We start from the raw sequence: 23,155 nt of genomic DNA, 5'->3' as shown, positions 1-23,155 counted from the left end.
TTGTCAGACTCTTCATGACCCCTCCCCCATTTTTTTTTTTTTGTTTTCTTGGCCAAGGTACTGGAGTGGTTTACTATTTCCTTCTCCAGCTCATTAAGTGACACTTTGCCAGAGTCACACAACTAGTGTCTGAAGCTGAGTTGAAATCCACTGCCACCTAGCTGCCCTGGTTTTACATTGCCAGTTGAATAAAGTCCCAGCTGTTTAGTCTGGCATTCAAACTTTTACGCAATCTGATTCCTCTCTGCCTTTCCAGCCCTATCTCCCAATATTCCCCTTCAAAAAATCTGCTCTCTTGCCCCACAAGACTGGGACTGCCAGTCTCCAGACCTTTGTTACTGTCCTAGCTTTGACCTCTAAATGAACCTCCCTTCCTCCATCCCCCTTCAATCCTGTTGAACTGCCCAGATTAGAGACCAGCTCCCTCCCATGAGGCTTTCTGTGGTTGAAGAAAAATTATTAATATTGTGGAAGCATATTTAAAGCCTATTTAGAGTTAAACTGAAAACGTTGAGATTTTCTGAAAGGGGCAGTTAGGTAGTGCAATGGACAAAATGCAGGGCTTGGAGTCAGGAAGACTCACCTTCCTGAGTTCAAATCTGACCTGATACTAACTGTGAGTCCCTGGGCAACTCACTGACCTCTGCCTCAGTTTCCTCATCTGCAAATTGAGTTGGAGAAGGACATGGCAAACCACTCCAGTATCTCTACTAAGAAAACCCTAAATGGAGTCACGAAGAGTTGGTCCCGGCAGAACCACAGCAAACAACAGTGTTCTGTAAAGCAACCCCTTTTCCAGAATCTCACATAGCACTTTGCAGCACCTCTCTAAGGCACTGGCCGCGTTTTAGTTAACTATGAGACTGTCTATATAAGATAGTGAAAAGATCCCCTAAATTTGAGGTCAGGACTTGGATTCAAGTTCATCTTCTCTGATCCAATTCCCATCTCCGTAAAGTAAAGCGGACTGGCTGGGTAGATGATCAACAGCAGCCCCTTCAGCTCTGAATCCCATGCTTAAGGGCAGGCCGGTTTTGTTGGTCAGTGTAGTCCCCAGAACCAAGCCCAAGTCTGGCACTTAAGTAAGAGTAAGTTTGATTCATAATAAACACCTGTTGAACTGAACTGAACCCAATCGTAAGTCAAGTGCCAAGAGTCGCATGATTTGGGACTAGACTTGCCCGCAGTCGGCCTCTTATCTTCACTGTAGCTCTGTAGCTTCTGCATTCCAGAACCTCCTCCTCCTCCTCAGTGGAAGGAACCCTAGATTGCGGGGAACGTCCGTAGGTGAGAGTCTAGTAGGCTCTACTTACTACCTGTACAACCTGGGGAAGAGTTTTCCCATCTGTAAAATGTGAAATTAACCCTGGTCAGGGCGCAGCACCGAGAGGTGCCCGCACAGTCTTAAGGGGGTGAAGTGAGGATGGAGAAAGGGGGAAAGAACCCGTAGCCCCGTAAGAGAGGAGGGGGGGTGGAAGTGGGGGTGAAGCAAGTGGTGAGAACGCGCACGCCTAGTTCTCTGTCTAGGGGGCGCGCACGCCTGCGTCCGTTCCGGGTTGGGAGGGAGAGGGGGCGGGACGCAGGGGCGGGGGCAGGGGCGGGGGCAGGTCGGGTGGGTTAAGACAGGACTTCAGCTGAGCGCAGGCAGCCGCGACAGCTGCAGGGTCGTTGTCGGAGGCTGCGGCGGAGTTGGCGGCTGGAGCCAGTGTCTGCGATGGAGCAGCCGAAGAAGGCGGTTGTGGTGACGGGTAAGAAGGGTCCCTTTGGGGAAGGGGCTGTTCTGGCCTCGGGGGCGCCTTCTGACCGAAGGGGCAGCCCTGGGGACACCTGACCAGTCTCCCGACCGCTGTCCCCTGGGCTTGAAGTTGGATCTGTTCCTTCTCTGTCCTTCCCCTCCAGCCTTCACCGGCTTTGGAAAGGAGGGAGCTGTTTCTCAGCAGTTGTGGGAAAGAGGTACCGCACTCTTTCCCCTCCATCCCCATCGCCCCCTAACACTCGACTCTAGGGAAAGGGTCAGAAACAACCTCACCTCCACCCCTGGGGGGCAACCCTAGAGTGACAGAATGGAGTGGAAGGGGGGAGGGCGTGACCAGCCTTTGGAAGGAGTGACCGGCTCTTGCCCCGCTGCTGTGGACTTGTCAGAAAGTCGCCTCTCCCCACCCCCACGTCCCCCAGAGTACAAAAGGAGAGGTTGATTTGTGGGGAAGAAGGCGTCTCGTTGACAAATGAACCCTCTTGGGAATTGTTTAGTGTTCCCTTCACCGCTGCCCAAGTTGAGATTTGTGTTTGAGATATGTAGGATGGGGAGGGGGAAAGGACGTGTTGCTTTAGGTTTAAGACGGGTGACTCAGAAGAGAAAGTGGGAGGTACTGTAAACTCTTGCGCATACCTGAATTGTCGGGTACCGGGTGGCACCAGTGCCAAAGATCCTGTCTCCTCCCTGATGGGGAAGAGAGAGAGAAGCACCTGTCCGAAGGGCTGCCCACACACAACTTTTCTGTCTCTAGGTATATGGGAGGTGGGGCTGGGTAGGACAGAAGGTTTAAAAATCGTGGCTGACCTATTTGGCACTCCCCCTTATTAGTTTTGCGTCTAGTTTACTATCTCAACTAAAGTGAAATAGTGCCTTCTCAAAATATAAACAGTTTTGTTTTCTGTTAAGAAAGATGCATGAGTTTCGTTTGGGGCGGGGGGGGGGGGGTGGTGGAGGAGGGGAGTGGTTAAGGAAGAAATGGGGAGGGGGCAGTGTCTTCAAGGATTTTTGAAACTGGCAAGCTGCTAATTATTTTATGTCGCGTTCTTGTCTCCCCCATGAGATGATGCCAGGGTGCTCTCTGGGTATTCTGGGCTGTTTATCTGATGGCATTGACTAAAGACCATGTGCAGGTTCAAAGGTGAGGGTTTTCAAAAGTTCACTTATGAACTAGGATGAGGTTTTGGCCATCCTCACGCACCTACTGGTTTTCTAGCGCTGCTGAGAAGCTTGCAAATTAAAAATGGACTTTCTTCATCTGTAATGCTAATCCTTCATTTCTGCAGCAAACCACTTCCCTCACAACCACAAGATCAGGCAGGTAGTACAATTATTATTTACAAATAAATAAACATTCAGAGAGAGGAAGTCAAAAGCAGCACTGGAACCTGGATCTTCTGGCTCTTTTAAGTCCATTAATTCTTTCTCCTTGCCACTTTGCCTTCCTGTAAGGAATGTCACTCCTCCACTGATGAAAGAAATTCCAATTCAAGAGCAAGGGAATGTCTGTATGTCTCTTTTCTATAATTAAAAGTTTCTTTTCTTCTGAAATGAGTTTATTCATTGGAAGGATTTTATAGCAAACTTTTGTGGGGATGGCCCAAGACCATTTTTCTTCTTGTAACTAACTGTTAATCTTTTTCGTGTTTGTTTTCTTATAGTATTTTGTATGCCAAAGTTAAAAAATGAAGGATGAATTGGTTTACCTAAAATGAAGTGAAATTAGTGTAGAGTAGTTGCCAGTCTTAAGGGAGTGCCCAGGTAACAGATATCTACCCTTTCAGAAGGCACTTTACTAACAGAGGCAGTGGCTAGAGGACCAGCTTCTATCAGGAATAAGTCCAGAAGCCTGAGATTCAAATCTTTCCTCTGGCACTTAATAGATAGTTGATATGACAGTGGATTAGTCATTTAACCATTCTGTCCCCTAGGTAGCTCTGTTTAAAACAAAACAAAACCTAGATTACTGAAGTGTTGAGAAAGTTTACGAAGTTGTATCATCAGTTATTTCCATACTTGTAGTGCCTCCCCCCACCCAAATTGTTAAAAATCACACATCCAGACCAGATTACAAATGTTTCCCAATCTGAAAGTGATGGTCCTCTCCAGGCATATGCACATTTATCCAGCAGTAATGGCAGGGTAATGAAATGCTGGGTTCTTAATCTGGCTGTGTGTGAGCCAGGGCAAATCACAAGTTATCTACACCTCATTTTACACCTCTGTATAATTAGAGATTAGAGTGGTGAAGTGAAAAAAGGTGAAGTGAGACCTTGGGAAAGTCACTTAACCTCTTCTGCCTCAGCTTCTTCATCTGTGTGACTAAGGGATTGGACTAGATTAGCTTTAAATTTGGCTTTTTTTCTCATTCATAACTCAGTTACCCCTAATGCACTGGCTAGTCTTGACTGCAGAGGTCTGGTGAGGAGGTATGACTTTTTTGTCTCTGGAGGTGTGAGGGTAGGGTCAGGTGAATAACTACTGACTGTCACGCGTGATGCCAGGGACCATTTTACTAAAATGTTCTTCTTTGTTACAAGAGAGGGTTCTAGCTGTGGCCCTGGGCAGGTGGGACCAGGAGAATTTCAAACATCAATCAAACTTCAAAACAAAATCCTATGATCTATTAAGGCCTCTTAACTCATCACATTCTATAACTATAAGCCTTTACCTATTCCTCTGTAGATATGGTGAATACTTTCCTTGTGGCTTAGAATATTTTTGGATATCTAGATAGCTGTTTTATGCTCACAAGTCACTTCTGGATACTTTTGTCTGCCAAATTTTGAAGATGTCTAAGTAATTTAATTCACATTGACATCAACAAGAAAGATGGCTATGTTGGAAAGCTACTTCTCTTCAGTTATTCATCAAAAGGAAAGAAGATATATTGGGTTCGGGTGTTTACCAAGAGCCAGCAGCAGCATCCTGCCCGCTTTTCCTCATGCTTTCAAGTTTGTTTGTCAGGGACTCAGTTGCTGTTTTCTTGTCCCTCCTGTAAGCCTTCCACACTGCCTTTCTTGACTTCTTTGAAGCACGTTGTTGTGGAAAGAGCACCAGACTGGGGAGCCCCAGAAAGAAGCTCAGAAGTTTCACCTCTGCTGATTACTAGCCAGGTGACCTTGGGCAGGTGGCATCCCCTCTCCAGGACTCAGATTTTTCCTTTGTAAAACTGGAATGCTAACCCTTGCATTACACTCCTCAGAAGTCCGTTGTTGGGATAGAATGAAATCATTTGCGTGAACCATAAAGAGTTGTACTCATAGTTAAGTGTTGTTATTTTGTGGATTTGTTGTGCAGACAAAACCATTGAGCTGATGACTCCTAAGAACAAAAATGCTTGCTTTTATGACAGCAGCTGACTTTCTGCTACTAGTAACAGTGGAAGGTAGCTCAAATACTATTTCATGATTCTTAGGATGTGTGTGTGTGTGTATGTAAGATGTATGTATATATAATATATATGGTTCTTTTCCATTTGCTTTTGGACTTGGATAAATCTGATCATTTTTAGGGAACTGATTACAATATACTATTTCAGGATTCTTAGGATTATATATATATATACACACATATGTAACATATATATAGAAAATATAAATATGTATTTATATGTGTATGATTCTTTTCCATTTTTGACTTTTTGACTTGGATAAATCTGATCATTTTGGGGAACTGATTATAATAGAATCAAAATTAGAGTTGGAGGGGATCTTAGCAATTATCAAATGCAACCCCTTCATTTTGTAGATGTGTATCAGAAAGAAGAAAAAAGTTCATTAATTACAGAGCCAAAACTGATGGCTCACATTTCTATGTCACTCAAGGTTTACAAATCACTCTCCCTACATCAACCCTATGGGGTAAGAAGTAAAAGTGTTATCATCCCTATCTTACTGATAAGAAATCAGAGATTAAATGACTTGCCTGTTGGGTCACCCAACCATAAGTGAGGTAGGTAGGTAGGATTTGAACCCAGGTTGCTGATCTGGGTCTTCAGCTCATTCTACTGTCTCTGCCTTAATATTCTATTCTTATTACAATTCAGTTCTCCGAATCCTCTTCTAATATTATGTTATTTCATGCCACCTTTTTGAGCAGGTGCACGTTGAACCTGGTCTTGGGAAAGAATCCTTGAACTGCTAAGGTATTCCATGGGGCTCTTTAAGGCAGACAGAGGTGTAGTACACTGCGTCCTGCTGGTTGGGTGGGAATGATGGTGTTCTCATGATACCCTCCTTCTTTGCTTGCAGGATTTGGCCCATTTGGAGAACATACAGTTAATGCCAGCTGGATTGCTGTTCAGGTAATAGTATACTTTCTAATACTGTATACATATGAAAATATGCTCCCTTTAACCTGAAAAATATTATGTAGTGAGGAAAGAAGGACACCCCTGACTAAGAGTATCTGCCATAAAATAGTGAAGAATTTATTTAGAGAACTTAGAATAGGTTATATTCCTATAGATGCAGTTTGTAATTTTCCTTATTAAATCTTGACCACTATCTATGGGTCTTTGCTATAGATTTTGTCACTTGGAAATTAGCCAATGTTCTGCACGTAGGAAGTTCTGCCACCAATGGCAGGAAATGGTGGATTCTGGAGGTTCATATTCTTGACCTGCCACATTCATAGCCAGAAATGGGCATCGTTCATTCCTTGGAATGGGCTTTGTCCACAGGACAACCACAATGCATGGGTACCTCTGTGAGAGATTTTTGGTATCGTTGCTTCCCCAAGGATTGTTTCCTAAAACAGTTTTGTACTTTAACCAACTTACCTTAATAACGGGCTTAATAATAGCAAAACTCATGATAAATAATGGAAGCAGTGTGGGATAGTGGATAGGGTGCCCAGCCTCAGGGCCTAGAAAACTTGGTTCAAGTCCTACTTCTTCCACATATTGTCCCATATGTCCCTGGGAAGTTATATAATCTCTCAGTGCTGTCGCCAGAGAGTGTCAAATTGGTGCCTAAATCAAATTAAAATATAATTGGGAAATATCTAACAAATTATAAAATATACAGTAGAACTCAGATAATGCTAATATGTGGTTTTTCTGAACCAGCATTTAGGAGTTCCCTTTCTGTTTGAGTTTAACTCTACTCCTCTTGACAACTCTTTAAGACTAGACATTGCAGAGAAGATGTCGGCCTGTATTGGGAGAGGGATTTCCTCATTTGGAAGTTCCCTATTACAGTGAAAGCACAGATCTGGTCACTAAGCCGCCTAGGAATAATACCTTTGTAGAAGACTTGACTTTGAATAAAGTTCTTTCAAAGTCATTATTTCTAGAACATAGGGAACCAATTAAGAAAGTTTACCGCCCACCCTCTGTTCCTCTATTAGCCCGTGCTATCTTGGATAAATACAAAGTTCTATCTTAATCTTCACAAATAGAGTCTTAAGGAAGAACTTTCTGTTCTTCATAATGGAATTTGAGTCTGTCTCTCCTATGTCAGACCGAAGTTTTTCATGCAGATGTAGCCTAACTTTGTTCAGTTTAGGTTAAGATAAAATATGATGAAAACTAGCCAAGATGACTGACCCAGCCTTTTCACCATCATGCCCTGTCTAATCTCTGTGACACTTTGCACCTCTGATCCTGGAGCTTTGGGGGGTCTAGGCACCCTTCTAAGGTTCCAAGCTTAGCCCAACTTAGAGAGAGGAGTAATCATTGAAATGTGGAAGGGCACACCCCGGCTTAGTTGGCTCAGACCAACTGCAGACTGGCTCCTACCCAGCTGGAGTTTAGTCCAGCTGTCCTTAGCCCAAGGTCAGCCTGGGCAGCCAACTCCGATTTCAGGGTAAGAAGAGGTGTTAAGTAGGATGGCATGTAAGAAGACAATACTGAGCTTGGACGAGAGAGGAGAAAGAGAGAGAAGAGAGAGAACAAATATTTTTTCTGCTTGTTATTTAAATCATATCTATTGAGTTTGCTGCAAAAACAAAAACAAAATCATATTATTCCTGACCTCGTCAGGGATTCCCATTCTTCTACCTCCCATGTAAAGGCCTTGACTATGGAGAGATCTCAGAATTTGTAATTGATTACAAAAACCAAAGTTGCGCATCCTATTTCCAACCTAAACATTGGTTTTTGTAACCCTGTCTCAAGTGGTGGCATTTCACTTTCCTCCCAGGTTAACTGGATGCTCAGGTAAGGAGCATCTCAAACTCCGAAGTCTAAAATGTTCAAATGGTGTGGAAGAGATTTGCCTTTCCTAGCGAGGTTCCCATCCCAAGAGTCCTAGACAAAAAGTAACAGCATGTCTCTGAGCACGTGCACGCCTGGCATTGTGCGAGCCTCAGACAGGGGACTCACGGAGCTGCTTGGACACAAAGACATGTGTCTGAGTTTCTGAATCCCAGACGGTGTGATCTGCATCTTAATAGAAGAAAAATCAATTAAACAATCTTTGTAAAACCCTTGCTAGCTTTGGGGCTAAGCTAGTTCTGGTTTATTGCATCTTTTATTATCCTGCAACCAGAGGATAAAATTCTTCTCCCCACCCCCATCTCTTTAGCCCTTCCCTTTCTAAGTTTTCCTCTCAATGTTTAAATTGACAAAATACAAACTGTCTACACATTAGCCCAATGGTTTATTTTGAATCAAATACGTTCCCCCCAAAAACATTCTGTACCTGATACTTCATGTTTTCTTTCTGTTGGTGCAAAGTTACTCTGATAAGCAGCCACAGACATCTTCTACACCTGCTTTGAGGAACACAGTTCATGTTGTCAACTGCGATAGCAGTGATACCTACGTTTATGTGACAACAGCCCTTATTTACAGGGAGGTTAAATGTTTACAAAGTGCTTTCTTTATGAGAGCCCTGTGAAGCAGGGTTGTATCATCCCCATTTTACAGAAAAGGCGACTGAGGTCCACAGACCTAACGTGAAATGGCCAAGGTCACACAGCTGATAGATTTCGGCAGAGCTCAAACACAGCACCTCTAACTTCCAGTCCTCTGCTCATTCTGTACCAGTTGACACCATTTTGCCATTTGTAAGACACTCTACCATCTTTTATTTCATTTAATCGCTGCAGCTCTTATGAGATCAATGTTGTAAATCAAACCCCCATGTCGTAGATGATAAAACTCTCAGAAAATAAGTAACTTGCCCACAATAGCGTGGTTAGTTAATAACAGAGCAGGTGCTCTGATCTGATTCCAAGTTTAACCTTTAATGTTAAAATTTCTACTTGCCTGCCTCAAACTGCTCTTCTGAGGCACAGGCTGTTCTGTGGTGAAGAAATCCCTTTTTATCACAAATGTGTGTTTGTTTTTTTCTAAACACTCAACTTCTGCTCCATCTCAATGTGCGGAATGAGCTTGTGCCGTAGCACAAAAACAAACTCTTTCCCACGGGCCGCATTTGGCTGTTGGATGTTTGGGGCACTGAGGGGTGACCCTCTTGTTTTCAGGGTGACGGCCCTCTCCTTTCTATTTAGCTCCCCAAGCTGCTGCATTATTCATGCAGACGATTTCCTGTTTACACCAGGTCTGATAGCTCTTCAGTATGGTGGGTGGGTATGTATATGCTGCCTTAAGATGTATAATTCATCGTAGACTCAGGTGTGTCCTGTGGACTGTGAAGCTAATTGTATCATGTGGCCAACCTCTTGATGTGTTTCTACTTGAGCCGGATGATGAGTAGATGGGTCAGAGGGCATTTTGACATTACCAGGGACAATTGCTGTCAGGGTGTCTAGACAGACCTGATAAGGATATTAAAGGCTAACAAAGAGGCCCATTGTCAAAGGGTCAGGGAATCGGTCAAACATGTTCGTTTTTCTATATTTGTCAGGTATACAAGGCAGTAGACAATAAGTTGTCTGGGGGCCAGAGGACTCCTTTTCACTCCTGAATAGCAGTGCGTGTGCACTCTGTTTGGTAAAATGTTATTTTGATTTTGAATGAGTAAAATTGCACTTTACAGAACACACTGAGAGAATGGCGAGATTCGTTCTTAATTAGATCTCAGCAGTAGTATAAAGGCAAGAGGCATTGCTGCCTACTCAGGGGTTTTTAAAGTGGAATTTTAAAATCATAAGATGTTAGAGCTAAAAAAACAACCTTAGAATACATTAGTCCAGCTCCCTCGTTCTACAGACAGGGTAACCGTTTCGCCCAAGGTCACACAGCAGGTTGGGAGCAGACCTGAGTCTTGGGATTTAGTCAAGTTTGGTTTAACTCCAAACATAAGCTTTCTCTACTATCTGAGGAGAATGGAGAGAATTCTCCAAAGCTACCTATGGTTTTCTGGCTACATCAGCTTTTTCAACATTCAGATTCTATTTATAGTACAGTCTAAAAATGCATCAAATTTAAAATCTCCCTTTAGGGTAGAAAAACATAGAAGGGAAGTGAATCTGGACCCATACTGGGAAGATGGGTTAGATCAGCATTGAAGAGTCCGTTTCTAATAGTGAATCTTGATGTGTTACAGACACCAATCAATGGAGCAAGCCTTTACTATTAGAGGACTGAGTCCCAAAGCACCAGCTAATCATTAATCGCAGCTGTTGGTCAGTACATCTGTCCCGTATAAGATTCTCTAGTCAGTTACTAATCTTTTTGCTTTACCAAATTTTGTTTTAACAAGAAAAGATGAACATAATCATACAAATTAAAAAAAAGGATACTCCCCCAAAACAGCTTGGACAAAAGAGTGCTTTTGTTTAAAATTATGTGCCTTAACTCTAAGTAGAAAGCACCAACTTTTCCTTTTCAACAAGCATTTATTAAAGACCTGCTGTGTGCCAGGCCTTGAGGATATAAAGTCAGATTTTATTTAACCTGAGGTTTATTGTCATTTAATGTTGTCTTTATTTGCATAGTTGTACATAGTGTATATTGTTTTATATACTCACCTTGTTATCACTGTAACTATTGAGCACATGCATGGACCAAAGAAGCAGAGAATCATAGAGTTGAAAGGACCTTCAGGGTCAATTTAGTCCAGTCCTCTCCCCAATGAGTGCAGGAATTCCCTCTATAGTATCCCTAACAAGTGGTCACTCTGCTTCTGCTTGATGACCTCAGTCCACCATAAAATATATGACTGAACAGACAATTGTATTTCCTAAAACCTACAGGTTTGTCTGCACCCAATTAAAGAAAATTCAACACATGAAAGTTTCTCTGAAGTGGGATTATTCACAATTCAGAAGCGCAGAGCCTCAGGGTCAGACTGGATCTTACAGGCCTTCCAGGCTATGCTCCAAGACCTTAGGGAAGAGAGCTCTGTTTCCCAGAACCACCCAATCCTCCTCTCTACACTTCTGATAGTCAGGGAGCTTTTCCTTGCAAACCCCAAATTGACTTCTACAATTTCTACTTATTGCTCTGGGTTCTGCTCTCTACAGCAAATCAGAATGAGTCTGACTCTGACCCTTCCTTCATATCATAGTCCTGGAAATACTTGAAGTTAACTATTTTGGGATTCCTCTTCCCCCCACCCCCTGCCCCCATCTTCTCCAGACTAAACATTTCAGGTTCCTTTAACTGATACTCATATGGTATGGGGGGGTGGGGGTGGGCGCAGGGGTCTGTAGGACCCTCATTGCCATAATTTTCTTCCTGCATGGGCCTAGTTTGTGAATGTACTTTCTAAAATTCTGTGCCCAAAACTGAACACTACTCCCAATGTAGTCTGAGCTGGGTGGAGTACACCTAAGGTTCTGAGTTTTACAAAACTCTTTCTTTTCCATAGTGAGCTCTACTCCTTTCACCATCTCTCACCTCCTCCCACCCTCTTCCATGCTTAAGTGTGTCTTGTATATGTTTTCCACTAGGGAGCAAGGTAGAGAAACTTAGAATCATAGAATCTGACAGAAAATCCTCAGGAGTCGTCTAGATTAAGGGGATTTCTTCTGTGAAGTTTGGATTCAGTCAAAGGGCTACACTTGAGGATCTAGAGGGTCACATGTAGCCTCAAGGTCACAGGTTCTCCACCCCTGCTCGAGAACAACTCCTAGAGTATTAGATGAGTCTCCTCCACATGCGTCCCTTCAAGAAAGGCAATCTCAAGGCTCTAGCTGAACATGTACAGTTAGAAGGAACTCTAGTTCAGGAGGAAGTTCATTTCATTTTCAGATAACCTATAATTAGGAAGTTCTTCTATTGAACTGAAAACTGCTTTCATAAACCAAAATCCTGTAGTGATTTTTTGTAGATTACTTGTAAGTTAAAAGAAAGCAGATCTGAAATTCTAATGCAAGTCAATTGGAAAATGTGATTTAATTTACCCAGAAGTCTGCATACCCAGGAACAAATCTATTGTGTAAATCCCAGTACACCTGTGTTAACATTCCTTAACCCCTGACCTGACATCCATGGTCAGCAGTTATTGGCCCTGGGCAGTTCTTTGAAAGTCTCTAGTTTGTTGTGACTGTGTCTAATTGTACCAATGTATAAACATTCCTAGTTTCTTTCATTTAGCCATGCCTAGCTTTTCTGCAAGAAAAATGATGAAGAGAATGACTTAGTTTGGTTTTTTTTTAATAAAAACAATGTTAATTTTAGGGGAATTTCTACTATTCCTTCTGTAAAAGTTTATTAAGTTATTATTGTACACAAATGAATTTGGGTATAGTGTGTGGAAATAACAAGTAGCGCTGAGTTTTTACAGTTATCATTTATTTAATTATGGTAGTCTTTTTTTATATTTTAAGGTTTAAATCCTCTCCTTCCCTCCTTCCCCTCCCCCATACCATTAAGAAGGCAAGCAACATATCAATTATACATGTGAAATCATGCAAAACATTTCCATATTAAACATGTTAGTACAGAGTTTAAGGGAAAATAGAATGGGATGATTTTGCTCATTAATTTTTTTGGTTTAATCCAGGGGTGAGGAATCCACAGCCTCAAGGCCACATGTGGTCCTCTAGATCCTCAAGTGTGGCCCTTTGACTGAATCCAAACTTGAAGGGTAAGGAGCCTACAAGCTTTGAGGTCACATGGCCTCAAGGCCACAGGTTCCCCATCCCTGGTCTAATCCAAAAGATGGATTAGGTAAAAGAGTTAGAGAAGGAAGTAATTGTAAATATTTATCAGAAGTATTTAAAATTGTAATCAAGAAAATTAGAATCACAGAGAAACTTAGACTCTCAGAGTTGGAAGGAACATTAATGATCATTTGGTCCATCTCCTTTCCCACTGAATGAACCTTCCAGTATAATATCTTGTACAAGTGGTCACCTAATTTCTACTTGAATATCTGTAGGGTTTGGTGTCTGCCATGGTAACATATTGATTGACGGACTGATTAATAGTAATGATAAGCCTGCTCCCTAAGAGGGAAACCCATTCAATTTTTAGTGGTGCTAATTGTTCAGGAGGACTTCCTTAGTTGACCTGTACTTAGTGATCAAATGCTGTTGTGGTTACGATAAGCCAATCTTACATTTATATCATTTATTGCACATGTTTCTAGCCTTTGAGAGTCCATAGACATAGGTAAGAAGAGCTACAGGTGTTGGGTCTGGGGAACAGTAATTACATTGTTGCGTAGGAAACCAGGAAAGAGCTTTTCAATGATTGTCATTTATCTCTCTTCTGATGATTGTCATATGCAGGTCTTGGACGTTAATGGAAATTATGTTCTTTAGCTGTGAAATAAATCAAATGCTGAGATTTAGAGTGGAAGATTATTTCTGAGAAGTCTTTACCTAATTGTAGGCCAGTCCGTGACCATGCTTAACATAAATCAGATACTGATAGGCAGTCTGTGTATGTGTCCCACTGGATTGAAATTGGAAAGTCATCATCCATCTCTCTGTTTTGTTCCTGCAGCGTATGCTCTTTGGGCCAGAGGCTGAGTGAGGCAGGCCCATCACACTGGAAATTCTGGATGAACCAAGGTGTCAGTCCTGTTAAAATTCCAAAGAAGGTTTAGGCAGATGTAGCAGAGTACAGAGGAGAATAATGATTTGCTGTATTTTGGAAAAGCAAAAGAGAAAAATGCCTAATAATGTCTTACTTTACACTATTTTTTCTTTTTATCCATCAACTTGCATTTATTAAGCACCTGTTTTGTCCCAGGCACTGGACTAAGTGCTAGGGATATAAAGAAAGGCATAAAACAGTCCCTGCTCTCATGGAGCTCACAGGCTTATGGGAGACACAATAAAAACTTTGTACCAACAAGGACAAATTGGGGCAATCAAGAGAAGGAAGGCACTAGAATTAAAAAGAAATAAGGAAAGATTTCTTGCAGAAGGCAGGATTTTAGCTGAAACTTGAAGGAAGCCAGGGAAACCAGGAAGTGGAAATGAGGAGAGAGAGTATTCCAGGCATGGGGGACAGCCAGGGTAAAGCTGCAGAGTCTAAAGATGGAGATCTTTTGCTAAAAACAGCAACAAGGCCAGTGCAGTGAGAAGATCAGGAGGATAGGAAGGGTCCCAGTTATGACAGACTTTGAAAGTCAAACAGAGGATTTAACATTTGATTCTGGAAGTGATCAAGAGCTACTGAAATGTATTGAATAGAGGCAAGATATGATCAAATCTGTGTTTTAGGAAAGTCACTTTGACAGCTGAGTGGAAGATAGACTATAATAAACACTATATAATGTTAATCTGGTGTTAATATCATTATTAAGGAGAAAAGGGGACCTATGTGAGAACCATCAAGGTAGAAATAACAGGATTTGATGACTCATTGGATATGGGGGGTGAGATAGGAATTGAAGATGATAGTGAGGCTGTCCACTTGGGAGAGGCTGCCCTCCTGGGAGATACATGTGGTCTTGAGGCCGCGCAGGTTCCCCATCCCTGGCTAAGTCATGCCTGAATAGAAAATTGAGAGCAGGTTGAGGAGCAAATATCTGATGTGAAATGTATGGAGCTGGAACAGACAAGCAGAGCTAGAAATGACCTTAGAGATAATTTAGTTTAACTCGCTAAGAAATGAAGAAACTGAGACCCAGACTGGCAAAATGACTTGCCCACTTTGGTTGACTGCCAGAATTTTGAACCAGGTCCTTTGATGTCTTCTCTAATCATCTCTCTCCTTCTGACATCCAAGTTCAGAATTATGAGATATTGACAGATGACATTGACTTTGGCCTGCAAGAGCAGAACTAGGATTGATAGAAGCATTAGGAAAAACTTTCTTTCAGAGTTGTCCAATTGTATTGGAATAAGGAAAAACATGTCAAAGACAGTGTAAACTGGGATGGTTGCCTTCGGGAGGATCAGGTCAAGATCACCACTGTTGTTTGTCCTTTGCTCTTGAAGAGGACCATGGCATCAAAGATTCTAAGAATCTATAACCTAATAAAGATAACTCCACCCAAACTTGGCCAGATGATGGGCAAAAGACCACCCAGAACACAGGCAAGTGTTGTTCAATAAAATTTCTGATTTGAATTTAATGGTGGTCCCAGCTAGTTTTCTTTCTAGAATGGAAGTGGTATTGATAAGAGACAGTCTGGCATAGTACAGAGAGGGCAGGCCTCAGAATCTGGAAGGCTTGGGTTCAGGTTTGGTCTCAGACCAAAATCATATCATAGGCAAGTCACAACTTCTCCGAATTCTTGGACAATTGCTAAGGTTATAAATTACAGATTTATAATAGTAAAGGTGTTTTCCTCACTGGCAGTTCCTCCTCAATGATGAAATTACATATCTGTAACCTCCCCACTCTTGTTCACCAACCCATTCTCCCTCTCAGAAAAATGTTGGCAGAGATTTTCAGTGAGTTTTCTCACCCAATCCCTAACTGTATTCCAGCACCTTAAAAGAATAATTCGTTAGACTTAGATTTCTCAGTTCTGAAACTGTTTTTCTTGGCAACAAGACAGTAAGAAGAGATTAAGTTCTAACAACTATAAAACCTCAATTAACCAGAACTTCTAAATGATTGGGAGTTCTCTTTACTCCTTGCATTGTTTTTTCATTGGCAGACTCATTTAGTAGAAAGAATACAAGATTAGAATCCAGTCGTAAAGATCTGCCTTTGCCACTAATTTGAACTGTGATTTGAGGAATATCATTCATTAACCCTCTTTGGACCTTATTTTCCTGACCTGTAAAAGGAAAGACTTAGGCCACATGGGTTCTCAAGCCTCTTCCAGGCCTAATGCAAATGCTCGAGTCTAGACTTTGGAGTTATTGGCCCTAGGTTTGTATCCCAGATCTGACAGTAACTGTGACCATGATCAATGCATTTAAAATGAGCTTCTTTCCTCATCTGCTGAATGGGTATGGTGAATGGGTATGGTGAAAATACATGCCTCTCTCACCAGACTATTGTGACACAGGAAAGTATTTAATGCTTATCAAGCTGAATTCTCATTTAGACCTTCCATCTGTGTTCTTGAAGAACTTCACTCTTCTTGCCTTCTTTCTCAAATTCTTAAAAGATTTTCCCAGCTAGATAGCATAAATCTCTCCTAGGAGTCTCCTTCATGCTCAGGGCTCCCATGTGTTTGGTAAACCAAACACTGCCATTCTGTGTTGGGTTTTCATGTTTCCTGTAACGGATTTTTCCTACCCCTAGCAGCTGTGTCAACAGCAGCCCCAGATCCCTCTCTGCTCAGGTGGAGCTTTGTCTCCTGGCCTGATACAATCACAGGGGGCTCCTGTTTACCAGTCCTGAAGGAAGAATTCATTCTAACTGCTTCCAGACATGCTCACATGCCCTACAATCTAGCCACGCCTGACTGAGATAGCTCCCACTTCCCTCTAACACCCCAAGCTGAGCTTTTGTGCCTGGGGATCTTTCATGTCCCAGCTCTCAGGTGAGATCCCAAAGACATTGATCACCTTGGGGCACTCTTCATGTTAAAATGGTTTTTAAATGTTTTATCTTGTTCTGTAACCTTGTTGGGGTGTCTCTGCAATTCTAGAATCCTCCTTAGATTGGAAACGTTGAGCCTCCTTACAACTTTCCTGACACTTTAAGAGACTTTGAGGAATTTTCTACCCCAAGGTGACTCATTCCATCATTAGCTCTACATGTTTGGGAGTTCTTTAGTCACTAGAGATCTGCCCTGGAACAAAGCCATATCGAACTGTACAGTCTGCTCATTCTTCTGCTTGACATACCTTCCAATGTATGTAAAGGCAGTTATCCCCTCTTTCCTCTCCTCTCCCCAAACCATGTTTAAAATGTCAGTCTGTTTTACAAGGTTCCAGCTTGTCTGAAATAACAGTGAAAAAGAATGTTCCTGCCTCTGATAAAATTCTCTAAAACAAGGCTTAGATATGATATGTGTCTAGAGTCTCCTCAAAAGGTGAGTGATCCTTCTCAAAGGTATTCAATATACAGCAGGCATATTGGGTGTAAGACAATTGCTTATTCCCTCCATCCCAGAAAGTGCTTAAGGCTCAAAGACTGGGGCAGCTAAGTTGCTCAGTGGATAGAGCAGCAGCCCTGAAATTAGGAGGATCTGAGTTCAAATCCAGCCTCAGTTACTTTACTAGCTGTGCGACTGCAGTCACTTAACTCTCATTGCCTCCAAAAAAAGACTCAAAGACTAATAATAAGTACATAGGAACAAAATATAAAACATGTTAAAGATCCCATTACACTCATTATATTCTCCCATAAGGTAAAAAAGCCATTTGTGGAATGACTGGACAGAGACTTCATATTTGCCTCATACCCTCTGGTCTCAGCAACTGAATGGGAAGGACACAAGGACAGCAGCACTAAAACTTCCTTCGACAATCCTATTACCACTTGTGTGTGTATTAACTGCAAGCAGATGGTAAGGAGAGGGGGAAAAATCCTCTCTCCTCCTTGCTTGAACTTTAAGAGAGAAAAACTCTGGAAAAAAAGACCTAAAGTGAAAACCCCAAAAAGAGTAGGCAGAGCCATTTGCAGCAGGGAAGGGCCCCTGCAAGTCTGTCCTCCTTGACAGGCACGAGCTGATTGTCTTTCTCTACCCTCCAGTTGCTGCAGATCCCCCAGTTAGGAGCCAGATGCCCCCTTTCTGAGGAAACCCCATGCCCTATAATTTCATCAAGTAGACTGGGAAGATTTGGCTGACCAAGGTCAACTCCCACCCTTACTTAATCCCCCCCCCCCCCAATCTTCTGCCACAAAACTAATTGCCCACAGTTTCTGATGTTGGTGTGAATTTAGGAAAGCATAGTTCCTTGTGGTTCAGAGGTGGGGATCCTGGGGCCTCAAAGCCACTTGTAGCCCTCTAGGTCCTCAAATCCAAACTGCCCTAGGTCCACTGGAGAGCTTCTCTGAATAAGCCTTTAATGGTCTTATAAATAAAGGAATGGTTTTTAGCAAGCAAGTTTAGAATTTAGGGAAATAAGGCTTTTTTTTTCCCTTTCAGCATCTTTCAGACTTTTTAAAAAGGTAGTTGGCTTGTCAAGTCTAAAACACAAAACTTCCCCCCAGATATTTTTTAGCCAGCTGCTAGATGATTTCTCCTTATCTTGTTTTCCAAGATCCTTCCAGGCTAAGCTAAGAGCTTTCTCAACTAATACAACTAACTTCTGCATCACTTAAAGTTTTAGGATCCTTAATTTCTGAGTTTAAGGTCATTTACCTTTTGGTCTTCATTTTTACATCTGTAATATTAGAAAGCTGAATTAAATGATGTCTAAGGTTTCTTTCAGCTCTGACATTCTGTGTTCTAAGGTCCAGTTCAGCTGTGTTCTGTTAAGTCAGCATTTATTTTTAATTCCTGTAGTAGGCTGAACACTGTGCTAAAGCCTAGGGAATTTATGGGATTAAGATTAGATGTACTCCTGGCCTTTGAGAAGTTTATAATCTAGTAGGAAAATTCCAAGAACCCTCTCATCTCTAATATATAGTTGGTCTATGGTTTCTTCCATCTCTGACGTTTTGTGCAACTGAGCTTAGCCTATTTTAATTGCAGTGGGGCCATTATTTCTCATTTTGACAGGTTATCCTTGCTAAACAGTGGATTTCCTGTATTTCTTTGGAGATACTCCATTCATCCAGCATTGGGCCCTTCTGTGCTATGAAGGCAAAAGACATGTGCTCTGAAGGATCTGGTGTTCTCCTTGAGGGTATGAGACATACCCAGATAAATAAATACAAAGTACCTTCTGTGGGTCTGGGGAGAACATGCGCAGCTGGGGAGAGGTGTCAGCAGTAATAGAGACTGTAGAGCACATGGGAAGTGAGCCTCGGGAGCCTGGAAGGGAGGGAAGGATTACAAGAGCCAGAGAGAGAGAGTAGAGTACTCCATGCAAGTCTGGGCCATGGCCCAGGGCCGGGAGCTTGAGCAACCTGACTTCTACTCTATGACAACCTATTTAGAACTGAAAAGGAGCTTGGAGGCCACCTAGAACAACTCCTTCCTTTTATGGAAGGGGAAACTGAGACCAGGAGAGGTGAACACTTCCCAAAGTCATCCAAACATCTGCTTAAGTAGCAAAGTCAGACTATGAATACAGGATTTCTGATTCCAAAGTCAGCACCTTTCAATTGCTCATTGTCAAGCTCCGGCAGTATCTTTGTTATTAAATTTCACAGACTATTTGTGCCTAAACTGTGGTAGAGTGTTCTCCGACCTCATGTTGGTCTGATCAGCCACAACTGGACTCATTGAAATAACTCCAGCATAGCCAGAATGGACAGCAACAATCAACCACCATATGTTCATTTAAGTAGCAATTAGACGGTGTCAGAATCCTCTCTCTCCCTCTCTCTGTCTCTCTGTTTCCCCCTCTGTCTCTGTCTCTTCTCTCTCTCCCTCTTCCTCTCCTTCTCTCTCTCCCTCTCTCTCTCTCTCTCTCTCTCTCTCTCTCTCTCTCTCTCTCTCTCTCTCTCTCTCTCTCTCTCTCTCCCTCTCCCTCTCCCTGTCTTTCTCTCTCTGTCTGTCTCTCTCTTTCCCCCTCTCTCTGTCTCTGTCTCTTCTCTCTCTCCCTCCCTTCCTCTCTCTCTCTCTCTCTCTCTCCCTCTCCCTCTCCCTTTCCCTCTCCCTCCCCCTCTCTCTCCCTCTGTCTTTCTCTCTCTCAACTTGCCCAGCATCACACAGCTAGTTATCAAAATCAGCTTTCAAACAAGAAATACAGGTAAAGTAAGCAAACCTTGTTATGAGCTACAAGCACCTCCTGTGTCCAGAATGGATACTGACGATAAGATGACTGATGTAAACTCTCCAGGGAATTTTAATCTATAAGACCAAGTTAGATCCTTGTGCAGAGGCAGATACTTTCTTAGCACACGGAGTGGGAATGGCTGTTAGAAATCATTTATCCAACCTCCTCATTTTGCAGATGAGAAAACTTAGGCCCCAAGGGTTGAGAAGAATTAGATGAAGTCACAGAACCAGTTAGTTACAGAGCTAAGACTTTTCAAAGTGTTTCTACCAAACCAAAATGTAAAGGACATAAATTACAAGGAGTGGAAATTCAGTTTCTATTCTGTTCTCCAGAGATTAGAGTCCTAAAAAGGATACTCTTGTTGACCCCCATTATCTCATATCATCCTGTAGCCTTAGATAAAAAGGAATTACACATAACATGTGGCAACCACACATTCTGAACTTAGAACAGTATCTTTGTTACACAAACTACTTCCCTCCCTTCTGTTCCTCAACTGTGGCTACGGAGTCCTCCATATTGAAGTGAACTCCCTCAGGCAAGAATGTAGGGCAGAGGTGGAGTATTGAAAAGAATATTGAAGTTGGCATAGGAGAATGTTATATAGGCCCATATTCCAGTGATGCCACTTAACCAGCTCTGTGATCTTGGCAAGTCCCCTAACCTCTCTTGGCCTCAGTTTCCCCATGTGTAAAATGAGAGGTGAGAAGGGGGATTGGACTGTATGATCTCTGAAGTTTCTGTTGGCTCTAAAATTCTATGTTTCATTATCTCTTACTCTCGCTGATTCCATTTCCATATCTATAAGATGCCAATAATACTTGTGTCTCCTACCCTATGGAGATGGCGTGAGGATCATTGAAGGAAGGTAGCTGTGCTCAGTAAGCAGAGAGCAATATTACCAGTGCTACTATAATCCACCACGTGTCCAGACAGACTGGTTCCAGAAGCCCACTTCTAGAAACATCGATTTAATACATGTTAAAAGGAGTCCCTGGTAAAGTGACTCCTTATGATGAAATGGGGCCCAAGAAAGTTCTGGAACAGAAACTCTCCTGGATATCTCTGATATTTCTTGAGGGGTTATCTATTCCTAGCACCCAGAATAGCAAATTTTCTCTTATCAAAACTATTCTCCTGAAATTATACTCTTTTCTTCTCACTTTATTTCCCTACCACCCATCTTCTACTGTCGCCCAGCACACTTACTCAGGGGTTAAAATGTGCACAAACTATTTTACCATAGTGGGTGGGTCTGACAGGAAGCATATTAGGAGAGTTACAGGAATTGAGTTTCGCATTGTTCTGTTGAACTTGGGGCAGGTTCACACAGACAAGGCTTTTACAGTTGTTCAGAATCATTATCAAATATCAGAGTGGGCAGGATCTTAAAACAGAATCTAAGAGCTGAAAAGGACCATATAATAATAATACCTGCTATTATATACATATGTGTATGTATTTTTAAAATTTTTTATTGTATAACACTGTGTGTTTATTTTTCTCATTTGAACCACCCAATCAATAATCCTTTTAAGTGGTACTAGAGATAGTAGTGTTCCTATTTTATAGGTTACAAAATTAAGAGCTCTCTTGGATCCAGTAGCTAGTCTGGGTCAGAGGGGAGTCAAACCCAACTGCCAAGTCCAGTTGTCTGCCCATCACATTATGTAGCTTCTCAACAAAGAATATTAGAGCTAGAACAGACCTGAGAACATTGAAGGTCAGAGCTGGGAGAACATGAAATATTAAGACTGTTGGAACTCATTTTTCAGATAAGGAAACTGAGGCACTCCCCTCCCACCAAGGTCATACAGCCCATCTGCATTAGGCCTCGGACTCTTACTCTGATATTCTTTCCTCTAAACCATGTTGTCCTCTGCCCCTCACCACCACTTCCTGGTACAACTTCATGTCTACATCTGAGGTCAACCTCTCTTTCTCTCAGTTCCCTTGGTTACCCTTTCTGCTGAGTATATAGCCACATACCTTGATCTTAGAAGCTGCTCAGTCATTTTCTGGGACTCTGTCCATTCATTCATTCATTCAACAAATATTTATTGACCATCTGCCATGTGCGAGATCTGATGCTCAGCTCTGGGGAGAGACAGAAATAGCAAATATAAAAATCCCAACCCTCAAGGAGGTTTACAGTATAGTCAAGATGGACAGTGTATACACACATGATTACAATACAAGGCATGATATGATGAGGGCCCTAAGGTGGCACAAGAAATGTTACGGAAGATTCAGAAGATAGATGGGGTCTTTTGTTTTTTTCTGGCTGAGCTAAATTACAAGAAATCTCAGAAGAGCATGGAATTTAAGGTGGGTTTCTGAATTAGTAGAATATAAGGCTGGAAAATTGATTTATGACCAGATCATGGAGGACCCTAAATGCAAGACTGAGAAGCTTCGACTTCTGCTCTCAGAATTTTCCTAGAGACTCTTTCCTGGTTTCTCAGCTTCTAGTCAGATTCCTTAAGTGAGACTCTCCAGGCTTCTTCATCTGTCATGTCTCAGCATGCTTTCGATTTATCTCCTGCTTTCTGATCCCAATGTTTATCTAAACAACACTAAAGGTTATTTACAATGGTCTCACCTGCCCCTACCTCAGCCCTGCTGCATCATCCTCTTTCCTGGCTGACACAGAACTCTGTCTTACTCCCAGTTCTAACTGGCTTCTCAGACAACATTCACATATGGGAAACTGATTCCTCTTTCACACTTTGCTGATTTATTCTAATGAAAGAAATCCAGTCCACACATGATTTTCAATGAAAAGTATTTTATACTACAGGAAGGTAAATACTCTCATGGGTTTACTTTTCAACTTTGCAGAAAATAATAGCGTATTTTTTCAAAAATCAAAATACCTCACTCTGATTACTCAGAACCATAGCCTCTTGGAATTGGAAAAGATCTCAAAGTCCACACAGTCCAACCAGAAATCCCAACAAAATATCTCTGTCTAGTGATCCTAGACCTCCAGTGTGGAAGAATTCACTCATTCCATTTTCAGTTCAGTTCAAGGAATATATTAAACACCTACTATGTGCAAGTGCTTGTGCTACACCCTAAGACATGCATGGGAACCTACTGGCTCCAGACCACATGTGACCTCAAGAGTATCATGATAAGTAGAATGCAGTCCCTTCTCTCATGGACTTACTTCTTTCATGGAACCTACTATCTAATGGGGAAAGAAAAAGTGGACAAATAACTGTAACATGAGATTCTTCTAATATTTTGTTTTTCCTAATTATATAAAAACAATTTTTATATTCGTTTTTCAAATTTTGAATTCCAAATTCTCTCTCTTCTTCCCCTCTCACCTCCCTGAGA

General features: G+C 42.0%; 1 protein-coding gene across 1 annotated transcript in view; it reads left to right on the top strand.

Moving 5' to 3' along the window:
• The first annotated feature begins 1,608 nt into the window (after positions 1-1,608).
• PGPEP1 (pyroglutamyl-peptidase I) overlaps positions 1,609-23,155 on the top strand; it is a 34,759-nt gene continuing 13,212 nt past the window's right edge. The window contains exons 1-2 of the mRNA XM_072601650.1: positions 1,609-1,748; positions 6,007-6,059. Coding sequence (XP_072457751.1) covers positions 1,715-1,748; positions 6,007-6,059 — 87 coding nt within the window. The 5' untranslated portion in view covers positions 1,609-1,714. The remainder of the gene's footprint in view (positions 1,749-6,006; positions 6,060-23,155) is intronic.

Source organism: Notamacropus eugenii, chromosome 4 (genome assembly GCF_028372415.1).
Source record: "Notamacropus eugenii isolate mMacEug1 chromosome 4, mMacEug1.pri_v2, whole genome shotgun sequence".
Taxonomy (NCBI): domain Eukaryota; kingdom Metazoa; phylum Chordata; class Mammalia; order Diprotodontia; family Macropodidae; genus Notamacropus; species Notamacropus eugenii.
This window is presented reverse-complemented; position numbering and strand designations above follow the sequence as displayed.